The sequence below is a fragment of the Engraulis encrasicolus genome, unplaced genomic scaffold (assembly GCF_034702125.1).
Source record: "Engraulis encrasicolus isolate BLACKSEA-1 unplaced genomic scaffold, IST_EnEncr_1.0 scaffold_27_np1212, whole genome shotgun sequence".
Lineage (NCBI taxonomy): Eukaryota > Metazoa > Chordata > Actinopteri > Clupeiformes > Engraulidae > Engraulis > Engraulis encrasicolus.
Window position 1 is genome coordinate 2,295,124 of NW_026945566.1, and position 16,586 is coordinate 2,311,709.

The 16,586-nt window shown below is 39.8% G+C and overlaps 1 protein-coding gene and 1 long non-coding RNA gene across 2 annotated transcripts; both read right to left on the reverse strand.

The window, feature by feature from the left end:
- Window positions 1–4,143: 4,143 nt before the first annotated feature.
- Window positions 4,144–5,160, reverse strand: LOC134443041 (uncharacterized). The gene is made up of 3 exons (XR_010033545.1): window positions 5,082–5,160; window positions 4,534–4,595; window positions 4,144–4,212 (listed from the first exon to the last, which is right to left on the reverse strand). It is a non-coding gene; the product is annotated as an uncharacterized LOC134443041 (long non-coding RNA).
- Window positions 5,161–7,849: 2,689 nt separating this feature from the next.
- On the reverse strand, window positions 7,850–13,554 carry LOC134443034 (polymeric immunoglobulin receptor-like). The gene is made up of 3 exons (XM_063192985.1): window positions 13,498–13,554; window positions 9,444–9,773; window positions 7,850–8,203 (listed from the first exon to the last, which is right to left on the reverse strand). The coding sequence occupies exons 1-3, from the start codon at window positions 13,538–13,540 to the stop codon at window positions 7,872–7,874; spliced, it is 705 nt and encodes a 234-aa protein (XP_063049055.1). The 5' UTR covers window positions 13,541–13,554; the 3' UTR covers window positions 7,850–7,871.
- Window positions 13,555–16,586: the final 3,032 nt, after the last annotated feature.

Here is a 16,586-nt window from a genome sequence, read left to right on the forward strand (position 1 = left end):
TATTACAATGTGGAATTTGATATCATAATGCGAGCCGAATTGCATTGTTGTGTTTATTATGGCATGCATTGTGTTTTTCATATGCCACGGTAATTGCTCTTCGGCGTTCGTTGAGTCTCTTGCGGGGACCACTGAAACTAGCACGAGGTTTAGCGCTGATGATGCTGTGAATTCTCTATCAATTCTGTTCCCCCATTGACATTGACTTTTTATAACATGGACAACATGGACCTGGAGATATAACCTGGAGATACTGCAGCAGCATTTGAATGCTAAAATGTAGGCTACGCTACGGGCATCCACCACGAATAGGCTACAACATATTTGCATCTTTTCTACAAAATGTATAAAGTCGTACATCTAGATATTTTATATTTTTGTCATGAATATATGACGTTAATATGAATAGCATGAATTTAAATGACTTCATGCCATACAAATGCAAAGTACCTCAGTAGCTCTGGAATCGTAAGTCTTCTCACGCACACTATATGTCTTGTCCTCTCTCTCCCCCTCCCCCTCTCCCCCCTTCTCTCCCTCTCTGTCTCCTGCTCTCTCTCTCTTCCACCTCTTCATTTCTCTATCAATATGTCTGTCATTCTATCTCTCTCTCCCTCCCTCTTTCTTTTTCTCTTTCTTTCTTTCATTCTTTCTTTCTTTCTTTCTTTCTCCTATTCTGTCTCCCTCCCTCTCGCTCACTCTCTTTCTCTCTCACACACACATACAATTTCTGTCTCTCTTGCCTATCCACGATGCACGTCAACCATGTTATTTGACAATATGAATAGCAGCCAATTTTCTCACACCAGAATGTGCATAAATAAGCCTCTGAAGTACCTGCGTCAGTGGACAGGAAGAGCTGACATGTAGTCACATAGATCAGTGGTTCCCAACCTATGGGTCGGGACCCAACTTATGGGTCGCCAAAGATCCAAAGGGGGTCGCGGAGCCCTCTTGATTTTAAGGGGTTTCATTTTAAATATATATAGCCCATGTTGAATAAATGACAAAGCATTTCACTAATAAATGCATAGAAGCAACAAATTGTAAGTGCTACATTAAACATTTATTCTATATTTGACCAAAGATGAATTGAGGAATAAAAAAACTAAAATTGGTTTTCGCAGGAAACAGAGGGCATCTTGTGACTCTGTCTCGTGCGGGCGCTCGTGTGGTTGGGTCACCAAAGCTTACAATAGTAAAAACATGGGTCCCTTAAGAAAAAGGTTGGGAACCACTGACATAGATGGACGATGAGGATGATAAGAAGAAAGCGGAGAAAGCGGAATGCCAATACAAATATCCAGCATGAACATCTATGGATCCTGGACCATGTGGGCCTGAGTGTCTACTAGTCCAGTGGTTCCCAACCTTTTTCTTCAGGGACCCATGTTTTTACTATTGTAAGCTTTGGTGACCCAGCGCCCGCATGAGAGGAAGTCACTTGATACGCTCTGTCTCCTCCGAAAACTCATTTTAGTCATCATTTTATTCCTCAATTCGTCTTTGTTCAAAACAGAATAAATGTTTAATGTAGCACTTAAATTTTGTTGCTTCTATGCATTTGTCATTTATTCAACATGGGCTACATATGGTATTAAAATGAAACCCCTTAAAACTCAAGAGGGCTTCGCGACCCCCCGTGGATCTTTGGCGACCCATAGGTTGGGAACCACTGCACTAGTCCCAGGCCAGACTCTTGACATGATGTGTCTGTGTGTGTACTCTAGGCCTACTTTAAAAAACACTACCCCCCCCCCTCCTTTGCATCTGCACTTGCTGTTCTGTATATTTCCTGTGTACTTCATATCTGCTAATGATGTTGGCTATGATTATGTCCTCGATTTCAAGTTGATTTGGTTAAAAAGCATCTGCCAAATACAATGTAATGTAATGTAATGTACTCATTACTGATGGATTGGCGGCAGTTCTGAAAACTTTTTTTGTTGTTGTTGAAATTCAAGTTTTTATTGATCAAACTTTAAACACACACATAAAAGGTCCACACAGTACATTACATTGTCCTGTTGTACATAGCTCACCTATACGCCACCTTGACATCTCCAGAAAATATGGTCCAGAAAATAACAGTCATATAAATGGAAATACGTAGAAATATATAACGGCAGTCATCAGATACACCTTATGTCCTGAAAACTTTTTTATTTGAATGTACGCATGTTTCATATTAACCTGGCCTTGACATCCCAACCTTTCAGTCGATTTCATTTTCTGTTCAAAGTTAGTACAGTAACGCCAATTTGACAACACCAAGTTAATTTCATATGAATAGTTTTGAGTTTATAGACTGGGTCATGAGACCTCATGGTTGATAAGTAAACCAATATCCTGAGAGAAGTTGTGAAAAGATTAAGTTAGGAAACATGCTGTGTGTGTGTGTGTGTGTGTGTGTGTGTGTGTGTGTGTGTGTGTGTGTGTGTGTGTGTGTGTGTGTGTGTGTGTGTGTGTGTGTGTGTGTGTGCGTGCGTGCGTGCGTGTGTGTGTGTGTTTTTGTTTTTTTATGTGTGTATAATAAAAGCGTAAATACACCACATTGTTATGAAAATATTTAGCACTTTCATCAAGCTCTTTTAATGTTTTATATACTGTAAATGGCTTCAAACATGTACATATAAAGTGGATGGTAGCACCTCTGCCCCTGGCACTGACCACTGACGAGAATCACAAACAGGGCTGGATACGCCCCAGGCACTTTGGGCTTAAAGGGGCCCCCTCATAATTAGCGGCACAGAACTGAGTGACCGGTGGGCCCCCGGACCCTCGTGGGCCCCTCTTCAGAATTTGTTTTATTTTTATTATTATTCTTTTTTTAAAGGATTTTTTTCTTTACATTTCTGAAAATAAGGGCCCATGAGGGTGTGGGGCCCACCGGTAAATGCCTGCTATGCCAGAGGGCCTGTCCAGCTCTGATCACAAACACTGATGAGAACTGAGGAGAGTCACAAGCACTTCCCTCCAGCCCTCTGATTGCTGTGTTGATGTTCCCCGTCATCACCATCTCCCCACTTCCGTCAGAGACAAACTGTGAACAGAGTGTGTGATAGACATACAAAGTATGAGGGCAGCTGTTGAAACCACACTGATATGTTAACCAAACCTTAACAAAACAGAAGCTTTAGAAATTTCACTATTTTAAACCACTGGTTATCAGTTACTAATTTTTTATGTTTGCTAAAGCAAATTTTTTGTAACTTTGGCTGATTTTGCGGAACTCTTACCACAGCTGCACAAAACTATAACCAAATTAGCCAATATAATAGTAGCCTACGAAAGGACACGTAACAAAAATGCAACAAAAGCAATCTATTGCACAAAACTCAAATTGCAAAATGATTACAGTAACACACTCCAAGACTTCTATAACCTCCTCAAAATGACATGGGCTCTACCTTTTGAATAGAAAAACCAAAAGGGAAAGTGTGTTTTCATTTATACTGCCTTTGGCTTGTTGCTGCAATGTGTGATAGTGATGTAATTTGTTTTTTTCTGATTGGTCTGTTTGTTGTACTTGTGTGAAGAGTTTTGAAAAAACAACAAAAAAACCAACAACAACAACAGCGTAGCCTCTTTGCCCATGGGCCCATTCACTCATGAAAGACTCAACCATGTCATACTGTAACAGCATTGCAATGACATTACCGAGAGTCTTAAATAACAGATTAAGAGTTGGTAATTATAATTTTGGAGACAGTAAGGTTATAACAGCATCTGCGCAAAGCGGTTATGTCACAAAAAACAAGCTTTAGCAAAAAAAGCTTAAGCAAAAAAAAACAAATAGCCAAATAGTGTGTTGCATGTGCAGGCAAGAACTCTTACTGATTTCATGACCTCACGACTGAGCTGTAAATTACTTCACTTGGTTTTACTGGAGCACACGGGGGCTGTGAAAACAAATAAATGTCATTCATGGCAAACAAATAAACAAACAAACACAACAACACAACAACAGAAAATCACATTGACAGATATTATAATTGCACCACTATTGATGGTGTGTATTGCATCATTTACGTCATTAGCAGGAATCTGAGAAATGGATTTTACATGTACATCCAAGTTCCATACAAAGATATTTTCTCACAACAATTTGTATTTAAAAGAAGATATGGTTCAAAATCAAACCTGGTGAGCATCTCTTTCCTTGCTTCTTCTTTTGAAAACCACTGTATTGTATTCGACATCAGAACCACCCTGTCAACAAATTAGTAAGAAAATATGAGGAATGAGTTGAGTGGTGTACATAATGGGTAGGGGGATAAGGAGAGAGTCAGATAGAGTCCGAGAGAGACAGAGAGAGAGAGGGGGGGGCAGAGACAGAAACAGAGAGAGAGAGAGAGAGCTTTTTGTGTGTTTATGGGAGTGTATGAGTGTGCATGTGTGTTTGTGTGTGTGTTTTTAGACGGTATGAGGGGGATGAGGAGTGTGTGTTTGCAGGGGCAGTGTGTGTGTGTGTGTGTGTGGGGGGGGGGGGTGCTTTGGTGTGAGGTGATTGTGGGCCTCATCAATGCATACCACACTGGCTCTCTGGTCCTCTGGTCTTTGGTCCTGTGGCTGCGACCCCATGCCACTTCCCCCTGAGATGGACACAACAAGGCCAGACGGACAGACTGAAATGAGTCACCGGCTACCCAAAGAGGAAACGTGATCCTGAACACTATTAGCGGTTAGACCGCAAATATTGTCTATGATGACTGCAAAAAGGAGGTAGGGGCGGATCTAGACATTTTGGGGCCCTAGGCAAAATATAAACATGGGGCCCCATTATATAGACATAAAATTCTGTCTTTTGGAGCTATTTTAGTGTTTTGAATCATTTATATCTTCGATTACTTTGCATAGGGCCTAAGTGACAAATTAAGATCAAGCCTATGTCTTGTGTGTTATACCACGACTGGTGTGACAGTTGGGGCTCCTATGGAGGTCAGATTTGATCGGGGCCCTAGGCAATTGCCTATGTTTGCCTAATGGAATGTCCGCCTCTGAAAGGAGGCAAGCCAATGCCATTTCTCAACGTAAATCGACAGCATCATGTAGCCTAATAGGAAACAAACATCACTAACCTCTCTTACGTGACTGCCACCAGGCGATCGCGCACACCACCGCCAGCAGGAGAAGCAGCCCAGAGGTCACAGCGATGACGATTATTGTATCTTTCCTTTTGGCATGAGAAGAACAGTAATGCATTAGAACAGAGAGATCTCACAGGGGGAAACGGACAGTATATAAATACCTTGCATCTCGTACAGGTACATATGAGATATTTACATTACATTACATTGGTATTTAGCAGACGCCTTTGTTCAAAGGAGCGACTTACAAGGAGCAATTTCAACAAGAACAGGGTAAGGCATGTGATATGTGGAAAAATATACACAAGTGCAAGCTGGGAAGCTCCATATGGCTAAATGTAGGCCTAAATGCAGTATAATTATGAGCAAGCATTTATCTGTAGCAAAGACTTTATATTTTATTTTCACTATTGGTCACACACTGTTCTTTTTGCTGAGTTTTCACCAGTGAAGTATGTGGCATCTGTAGGAGGACACATTTTCAAGGTCACCTCAGATAAAAACCACATTGGAGGAGCAGGGTCGGATTAACGCACAGGCTGGATGTGACAGAGGCCTAGGGGCCCCCACCTGCCGGGGGTCTACCAATTGGAAACCTATATTATAGGGGCCCCAGGCCATCATAATCCGACCCTTTGGAGGAGTTGTTCTCTTTGCTGAACTGTGTAACGTTTGTTTTTCCTTTTTTGTGCTTCTCACTAAAAACAACTTGAAAGTGTTGTAAACCCTGATCTGTTGTCATTGTCTCGTGTGTTGTCAAATTAATTAGTTTCCTTAACATGTTACTACATAAGATATGACACACATGCTTTGTACACATCAACATGTTAAGCATGTATGCATATACTTAGGTTCATGCTTTGTACATATCAACATGTTAAGCATCTGAGTGATTCTATGATTCGCCTACACTTTTGGCAAAAGCAAAATGTCAATTATCAGTATTTCTTTTCAACTAAATGACCTAGATGTTTACATAGTGTATATATTTAAGTTTCCAAACAAACAAATTGCCAAACTTAATCTTAAATTATTTGATAAATACTCTAATGAAAGCGAACATTTGCTTGATTATTTTGTCAAAAGTGTTATGGACAAATACTATGTCATTTCAAACATATATAAAAATACTACAGAGTTGAAACAACATACGTTTGAAAGTGCTTATGTCCCTTAGCAATAATGTTGTCATTAATCTGTGCAACTGATATAGAAAATGTGATTGTTGAGCTTCATAAGTAGGATTTTATGATTCACTGTGATATAGACTGACACATTTATCATTATAAATCCCAGTAACGTCTGATTTAAATTTAGTCACCCTCCTTACACAAGACTTCCTTCTCCAGAGATAATCCCTAATGTCTGTCATAGGATTCTTCCAACACATAAGGGATCAATAGCTGAAAAACACTTTCAAAACAGTCAACCGTGTTACTCAACTGTGTTGCGGTCAACAGTGCAGGGGAACAAGTTGGCACTTTTTTAGGAGAAAAAACAGAGCAGACGAACCCATCTCCCTAGAACACAAATTATTTTGTTTGTCTGTCAATATGAAATCATCAGTCTCATCTGGCAACCCTGACTGTCATAGTTAATTGTAACACCATTGACGGTAACACGGTTGACATTTCAGCCAATTTTATGGTGTTGTGCTAACTGAGGACCTCAGAAGTTCCACCACAACACCTTAACAAATTCATGTATTTGTATGCTTTATCTGTGTTTTTCTACATGTGATTTCTAATTCAGATTCTTATGAATATGTCGATAACACAGTTGACAGGCAATTTTCCCGCTATGAGAACATGAAAAAGAATGTATTAAATTATGGAAGGATGGAGCTCAAAACTTACCAAAAAGCCTTCCCATATCCTGCCAAAGAGGTTATGACATCACATGATGTTATACGTATGGCCTAAGACCAAACCATTACTGATTTATGGAGGGGGTTTCAGACCGTGACACGGTTAACACAATTTTCGTGGACACAAACAAAATGGCAAATTTCATGTATAATGGAAAGGACAGTGGTCTTTCTGACAGTTTTGTCATATTGTGATGATTACTGTGAATCAACATTTGCAATCGTCTTGGGCAAAACAAGTTTCTTTACATGCTAATATGAAGACTGAATCTGACATTTGGAAAACGGGACGGCAAATGCCCAAAACCAGTATTAAATATTCATTCTTGCTGAGAGAAATAATGCCATGTCTACACTTTCTGTATTATATGAAAGATAAATGTGTGCTAATGTCCAAAACATCATTGGATGCAGTTAATAGTTACTAGAATTGGCAAATAAAATCCATGGACTTAAAAGCGCAGCCGATTCGTAGAATCACTCATGTATGCATACTTAGGTTCATGCTTTGTACATATCAACATGTTAAGCATGTATGCATACTTAGGTTCATGCTTTGTACATATCAACATGTTAAGCATGTATGCAAACTTAGGTTCATGCTTTGTACATATCAACATGTTAAGCATGTATGCATACTTAGGTACTGTATGTGCACATACATATCAAATACAGTATGTAAACACATTTTGACTTGTAACATACACATGTGACAAAAGTACCAGTTATGCTACACTACTGCTTAACATACGTGAAGGGGCCAGTCCTTTGTCCTGCTCCCTTGTTTGAATCAGAGGTGGTGAATGTTGATATGCTGTTGATCGTTGTTGTCAGAGGAACTGGAGACATTAGAGAAGTAAAGTTCAGTTAAAACATAAACATTGTGTCATAAAAGAGTATTCATTCTAGAAACATTAGGTAATTTTGATATAACCCTTTGTTGATGTGGATGCTTCGGTGATGTCCAGGTAGACGGGTGTCTGCAGGTCGCCCACCTCACACCAGTACCAGCCTCTGTCTGCTCCGCTCACCTCCCTCATCACCACGGTGAGAGCGAGTGATGCCACATCATCTATGACCTGGACCTGAGAGTCTGATCCTTCCACTGACACACACCAGGCATCTCTAAAACGGCACCAGCGTTTGTTTGCTTTATACAAATGCTGTGGGCTGTAACGACACAGGACACTCACATTGCCTACGACAACACTCTGTATCACACCTCCATCCACGGAGAGAGCAGGATCTGTAAAAAAAAATATGTATAGCCAGACAGTTAATGATGTTGTCCTTAGGTGTGAAAGGCCTGATACAGCCCTTACCACAGGATAACTCGAAGGATATGGTCAGTACAACTCTACAGCTTGGGAGATACTACCAGGGTCGCTGATGGTTTTGGTCGGGCTCATACATACAACCCCCCCACCCCCATACATACAACTTAATGGGGACCCAATTCTTTCCCCTGGCTTCCCCAATTCCTCCCTTGGCTTCACTGGATATACTGCTACCCAGGGCTGGACTGGGGAGAAAAATAAAGGCCGGGTATTTTCAGCTAAGACCAGTCCGCCATGCATTGCGGGAGACAAGTTAGCCTGTGCCAACATATCATCTGTTACGATATTTTGACCACAACAGCCAGTGAATATGAATATGAATTCAGTGAAGTGAATATTTCAATCTGACTCGGAGAGGTCAGCTGTGGCGGCATGAGGAAAGATACCACTACATTGTGGGGAGGACCAGGCCAAAATCATCAACAGTCCACCGGGCAAATGCCCTGTATGCCTTAAGGCCAGTCCAGCCATGCTGTTACCATATCTTTTCAGTCAATCAGCATTTAGCGATCGGAGGATGGATGGCACAGAGGCACAGAATTAACTGTTTACAGGTCTGCAGAACTGCAGCAGGCAAAATGCCTCAAGTCTGTTTGTTCCTCGACTAAATGAGATAAATATGTCTGGCTAGAATACACCACCCTCAACACACCACATTTTATGAAAAGATGATCTGATGAAAAATTGCGAAACAGCCAACCAAAGTCAGATAGCACAGTGAATCAGTATTATAACTACCATTGGAGAGATAGCCTTCTAAAACATATTACTGACTGAGCTTGCATTAAAAAGACACACATTCTGCTGACTGAGCATTCTGCATATGGGTTTGAATTACTGTAAATGCATTTGTAATGCATGCACTAATATACAGGTTTGGTACCTGGTGCCATAACACAATGAAATATATGAAGAGATTCGTTTCAAAATGTTGTATCCACCATTTTTGACTTTTGCATTTTATTGTTGGAAATGACTGTTCAGAAGTCCCGTCATCTATATGTGTGAATTCTTGCCATTCACATATTTTCAGAACATACTGTTTAAACCTATATAAAATGCATTTTGCCAAATGCCAAATTACCAAAATCCGAGATAGATATACACCATTTTGCAATGAAATGTACAGTATTTGTGAGCTTTCTGTACCTTCTGTCACTAAAAGTTGAAAGCCCACTTTCTCATCCAGGGCAAAGATACCTCCAATCTCCACAGCACACCAATAGTCAGTTTCTCCATGTTTTAAGTTTGTCAAAGTCACAGTGAACATGTTTTGATCGGGGAGATCAGTGACCGCCACATTCTTGTCTTTGTCACCGGTGTGGGCCACAATGTGGCACAACGGCCACGAAGATCCTTGGCAGAGGTACTTCCGATTGGCCCGATGCTTTTCATCATACATGCAAGGTATGGTGATCGTCTCCTGTGGATGTATACTCACTTTTTTCAGGGTCCTCATGTCACGAGACAATGTAGTGGCTAGGGCAAAAGGGAGCAACAACGATTACAAAAATGGTTCCTTAAAGGATAACTTCAGCCAATTTCAACATGCAGTTGTAATGCTCACACTACCCTGGACTTGTCACTACCTGAGATTTTTTTTTCTTCTTCAGCCTTTTCCGAGATCCTGGTCATTGTAATGGGGGCAGGTGCTTGTTTACATTTTTTTTTTTTACATCATCTTGATTTATTCCCAAAAACATCCAAAAGGTTAAAAGGTTATGCAACATCAGCAGACAACTAGCAAACAGCAATACCTTTTGGGAAAATATTTGGAGTAGGCCTATGTTAAGAATTTTTTAAATGTAAACAAAAGCTGCCCCCATTAGAATAGCTCAGATCTCAGAAAGGGCTGAGCCGAAAAATGTGGCATCACCGGGTACTGACAAGTGAAGGGTAGCGTGAGCAATACAACAGCATATTGAAATTGGCAGAAGTGGTCCTTTAGCACTCTCAACTGTTAGTCCAGATCAGGGTAGGAGGTGTTGAGCTAGTCTTGAAAATGACCACCTCCACCGCATCCAAAATAATTCTGATGAAGTTAATTCTTCCCTTTTTCCAGATGCTATATTAATAAAGCTACCGACAGATTTAAGTTCAAGTGTTCAAGATAGTAGAGTACAGTAGAGTACTTGTATTTATAGCGAGGAAAATGTCTGTGTCTGACAGCTTACATAAAATACACAAATACAAAGTACAAAACATACACAAAGACCTAATACACACTATATTGCATTCTCACAGAAAATGCTGGAAGCGGGCTTGTCTTTTGGGGCAGAGATGAGCAGTTTTATTTTTGATTTCTCTGTCCCTAAATTGAAAACAAACTACTATTGAGAAAACAAAGCTAAAAGAAATGTTGTTAAAATCCATCCACCCTGTCAGAAGTTATGGGCCAAACAATTCAGCCATCTTGGATTGAGCCATCTTGAAAGTGTTGTAGCTCCGCGTTTTGGGGATATACTAAATGACATAGATGCTATTTTAAGTTGGCTAAGGAACACTGCATATGATATAATTTTGAAAATCAACATGGGTCCGAGTGGGATTCGAACTCACAACCTCCATATCTCTAATTCAGCACCTTTGCCATTGATACTAAATGACATATGCTATTTGAAGTTGGCTAAGAAACACTGCATATGATGTAATTTTGAAAATCAACATGTGTTCAAATGGGATCCGAACTCACAACCTCCATATCACTAATTCAGCACCTTTACCATTGAGCCAAGCAGCTGGACAATATCACATTGCATTGAACAGCTGAACAATAGACTTCTAGAATGGTAGTGCAGCTGATCGTTAAGAATAGAATGTTGAGAGAAAGTGACAGTTGAGATGGAACCCTGTATTGGCAGCACCTGTTGTGATTGTCTGTATAGCAGTTAGTATGGTGCTCTAAGGCAGAGGGCAGAATCAAACCAGTTTCTAGTTTTTAGATTGCTGTTGTTAAAAAACGAAAAAGAATTGGCACATGTCCTGCTCACAGATTGGAGTCATACGTGTGATCTTTCTAACAGTCCTTAAATTAAGTTTATAGGTTAAACGGTTCAGTCACAAGTGGACCTCTTGTGGAAGATGTGCTGACCTCTTCAGAAAGGCACTTAAAGATTCAATAGGAAAAGCCATTGGGCCAGCCCAACAGTTTTTACACACCTGACATTTAAAAAGTAATGGGAGTTGGGACATGATACTTTCACTGTTTGGAGTCATCTCATAGAGCTCGCTAACAACGCGTCAACTAAACTTCTACAAACCCCAACTCCGATGAAGTTGGGACGTTTGGTAAACAGTGAATAAAATGCTATCATTTTCAAAACATTCAATCTATTCATTAGAGGGAGAATAGTGAAAAGACAACATATTAAGTGTTAAAACCGAGAAAAAATATTGTTTTGGGGGACATATGTACTCATTTCTAATTTGATAAATCCAACACGTCTCAAAAGAGTTGGGACGGGGATCAGTGAAATTTAGTAAACATCCAAATAAGATAAAACAACAAAGAAGAACATTTCAAAATGAATTGTACTGACGGACAATATACGTGTCCAGGTATAAGATCATCACAGAGAGGCTGAGTCACTCAGAATTAAAGATGCAAAGGGAATAATTACCATAGTTATTACATACATTTTTGAATTCCCTTTGATTTACCACGATTGAGTGTATATAAGACATATTTTTGTTAATAAAATCATTGTATAGGTTCATGACATCATGAAATATATATTGGCTGTAGTCTCACTCTAATTCCTGGAGTGCTAGGGCTATTGAAAATTGACCATATTAAGAATGCTTAATGCGTGCAAATGATACAGGGGTGTAACATTCTCCTAAGCACCTGAGCTCACTTGAAATAGACCCAGAAGACATGGGAAACTGTCCTTTGCTTACAGAAGTCAGCAGAAGTTGTAGAAGTCCATTCTTTTTGACAATAATAGAGCATGGCACATCCTGTGCTACAGTGAAAATGGACCATCCAACTTGTGTTAGTGCTAGCTTCAAAAGTCAGCCTCCATGATGGCATGCGGGTGCAGTAGTGCATTGGTTAAGATGTTCTCACTCATCTGTAGAGTTAAATACAGTGCTGAATGGTATACATGGGTTTTAAACAGCATGAAAAGCCACTCATGCAATATATTTTGAAGGGAGATCTTCGATTACTGCCACATAGTAAGGTCAAATTGCATTCTCTACTATGTTTTAACAGTTTGGCTCCATCATAAGGACCAGCAGGTGATAAAATTGTGGGTTTTTGGTCAAGACCTGTCACACTGTAAGCACTACAGAAAGGAAAACATTGCAAAACATGACAAGGAATACACCCACCATTTAAGCTGGTGAAATCATGTCCAAGATAGGAATTAACACTGTTTTTTATATAAAATCATCTCATCAGTTAATGTATTTAACTGTTAAGTGTTGTCTTTTGTTTTGTTTTTAGTCTTCCTCGACATTTGCTGCCATTTATTGTCCCCGTCCCAACTCTTTTGAGATGTGTTGGATTTATCAAATTAGAAATGAGTACATATGTCCCCCAAAACAATATTTTTTCTCGGTTTTAACACTTAATATGTTGTCTTTTCACTATTCTCCATCTAATGAATAGATTGAATGTTTTCAAAATGATAGCATTTTGTCTTTATTCACTGTTTACCAAACGTCCCAACTTCATCGGAGTTGGGGTTAGTAGGTGAAAGTGTTGATGTTTTATGAACGAAAAAGCCTCCTACACTCTGATCTGTAGAGTGACGGAACACTCTCTCCTGAAGGTTCTACCATTGTTTTCAATGGGGACCCAAATTTGCACAAAATCGCCCAAAACGGAAAAACGACAAGAAACACGGACACGCTATATCAGAACAAATGATCTCCAAGCTGAGCCGGTCGTTTTAGTGTTTGAACGGTGTCTCTATCTCGAAAGGCCTAGGAGGAGATGCATTTTCTATTTTTACAGCCCTGCACAAGAGAAGCAACAAAGCAACAAAGCAAGCATAAACTTACTTGCTGTTTGCATTGCAATGTTCCATTGACAACTACCCAAGTTGCTAAATGGCTAACAACTACGCTTTCGAGAAACACACCCCAGTATTTTTCAAAGCCGAAGTATGTAAAGCACAAGTGTTTGCTGTTTAAACCATACTACTTTATATGTTAATCTCACTGAATTCACTTCATTTTAATAATATTGTCTTACCTGTGATAAGAAGCAGTACTCCCAGCCTTAAAACAAGACTCATACTTGCTTGAGTGAGACCCTACAAATGATGGGTGACTTCCTGATCCTCTAGCACAAGTCTGAGTTGGAGCTATTGGGCCCTTCCTGTTTAGCCTTCTCTGTCGCCATTACAAACCACAACACAAAAATGTGTCCCACATCGCTGTACTAAAATTGGGGAAGTGTTATGTTTTTACTGTATTATTGACAATGAAGGAAGCAACAACGTTCAGAAACAGTGCAACTAGGCCGAATTGGTTCTGTTAAAGCTATTCTAATGATATGTGTGTGTGTGTGTGTGTGTGTGTGAAGTTTTTGGAGACAGTTTTTAAAATTATTTTTGGACTTGCCAGTATATCACATGTATCTTTCAGCATAATTGTGCTGAGAGCATACACAGTCAGTCACAAGTCCTTCATAGTCTCAGGCCTATTGTCAATTAACTACTGATGGACTGTTTAGTACAATCTGAACACATTAGGCATTAGGGCTTAGGCTATGAAGAGAGCTTTAGATTGAGAATAATTTGTCTCATTGCCAAGGCCTTCATATAACAAAACACCCCATAACACAACCTGTAGAGCCTTAACTGTCTTTTCTTGGCCTTATACCTGAAGGCAATATATACACCAAGACAACACCAACTAAATAAATAAATAAATAAATAAATGAAGAAAGAAAGAAACAAACAAACGAACAAACAGACAGTCAAGAAGTCATTGAATGCTATGTCACAGGATATTGTACGATAGGTGTACATCATGACTAAAACAACCAGCACCAGCAGGAGAAAGCTTATTCACAACCACCTTCGTGTGAAATTGATTACAGAGATTGGCCGCTGAGTCAGGAGAGTTTCCTGCCTGACAGGAAGTCTCATTATCGACATCTGCGACAGAAAACCACAATATTTAGCATGAAGAAACAGGTTATGTTGTACTTTTTGGCCAAAACATTATTTCCTTCAGGTTTAGGTGACATTGCAGATACACTTAGCATATCACACTATAGGGATGTATTACAGTGCCTGTTGCTATCCAATGAGACAAAAAGCAAATGAATATTAAACCTTACTAAATTGTAGGCCTATATCACTTAGTTCCCTTCTGATGATCTAAGTATGCCAGTTGTATTGTCTTTCACAACACATACAGGCTACTTTTTAACCCGAGCCTTTCAAATCATCTAAAACTTGCTCTAATTTTGGCAAACAAAATGAGGCCAATAGAGTAAAACACTTTCAGTGACAACATTAGGCACATGACATCATATAAAATATGATAGGTGATTTGCAACACTTTCATGTCCTGTTTCATACAGAACAAACCAGACTATGTTATTGTAGACAAAAACTTCCTGTGTTGAAATGTACCACTGTGTTTCTTCCAGGGCCGGCCCGAGGCATAAGCGAACTAAGCGATGGCTTAGGGCCCCCATGCCACCAGGGGCCCCTGTAAAAATCCTACAATAAATGCAGGATATAACAAATAGTAATAGATTTGAAGCAAAACTAAAATATTCATTTGTGATAAATGCCTGTCTGTTTGAGAAATTTTGCTCTAAGGAGTGCCCTGCGTAATGGCCAGACCATCTACAGACAGCCTACCTGTTCTTTGCTCCTCCCCGTCACTCGTTCAAGTAAATGAAGCTTATGAAGCATCTGATGCTGACTGGTGGTATGGAGGCCCTGGATGAAATTTAGCAAATGGCCTCCATAAAGGCTTGAGCCGGCCCTGGTTTCTACTGTTGATGCTTCTGCTTGCAATGATTTTTAAAAAGTCTGCCTTGATCATGTCTTGAATTTGAGTGTCATGTCTGTCTCAGAGCTTCACAATCAGTCTTGTGGCCTTTTTTCATGTGCAGTGTGTTGTACACACACACACACACACACACACACACACACACACACACACACACACACACACACACACACACACACACACACACACACACACACACACACACACACACACACACACACACACACAGAGAAACCTGTCTCTCAGCTCTGACGCTGAGACTCCCCCTGTTGGTCATTACTTGCCATTATATAGTTGAAATTGAACGTGATGGAAAGTGTGCAACTGGCTGAAACACAGATCGCAGAATTTAAAATGCATGCACATGTAAATTGGTATTCACTATGTGTACCCACATATACATAGTCGTCGTACACATATCAAATCTCTCCACTGATGTTTGGGGGAAGCACCACTAACTTATATACGTAAGTATATAAGTCAGTGGGAAGCACAGCAGAAGGGAGAGTTGGCAGTTGGCCTATCTTATCTCACACCATCCTGAGGCGTACCTTGATACAGTCTTAATGTCAGGTTTTTGACAAAGTAGGCTATACAGAATTATACAATTATTAAGTTTAACATTTCCTTCTATTTCAACATTTCCTTTTTTGAATGTTTTTAACCTAAAAATGCAAAGGGGTAGGCCTAGGCTATGGTTACAGTTTCAAATTCAACATCAGTCTGATCTGCTTCAGTAGTCACTCATAGTGCATGTTGACATACATGTTTCTTTTAGGTATAATTCAGATTTCCAATGTTGACAGCATTCATGGTGTGGTCTGAAGAGACCAAGATAAACAAATTTGCCTTAGATGGTGTCAAGCATATGAAGTGGTACACAAGTGAGTTTAAAAAAAAAGTTTGATAGTCAAGCATGGCAGTGGGACTGACATGGTTTGGGGATGCATGAATGCTGTAAACATTGAAAATCTGAATTACACCTAAAAGAAACAAGCATGTCAACATGCACTGTGACTACTGAAGCAGATCATGATACTATCCATAGGATTGCATTCAAATCTCACACCAATCTATTTAATCCAGGTACAGACTCAAAATGCAAAAGTTCAATGTAAAGAAAGGTTGAAACACATACTGATGACCTCCCTTTTAATCCCTTTTAATCCCTTTTCATTTGAGACGATTCGAGCCAACACGGCCCCTTCTCTACCAGATTTTAATCTAGGGTGTACTCACTTTTGTGGGTAATGTTCAAACATGAATGGCTGTATTTTAATTCCTCTGAGTGAACAAGAGATGTAAGCT

Bases quoted from the DNA above. Each gene is read 5' to 3' on its own strand.
- LOC134443034 (XM_063192985.1), bottom strand. From the start codon at position 13,540: ATGAGTCTTGTTTTAAGGCTGGGAGTACTGCTTCTTATCACAG. The intron at 9,774-13,497 runs GTAAGACAATAT...CTTTTGCCCTAG, and splicing joins AGTACTGCTTCTTATCACAG to CCACTACATTGTCTCGTGAC. The intron at 8,204-9,443 runs GTACAGAAAGCT...TTTTTTTTACAG, and splicing joins TCAACTTTTAGTGACAGAAG to ATCCTGCTCTCTCCGTGGAT.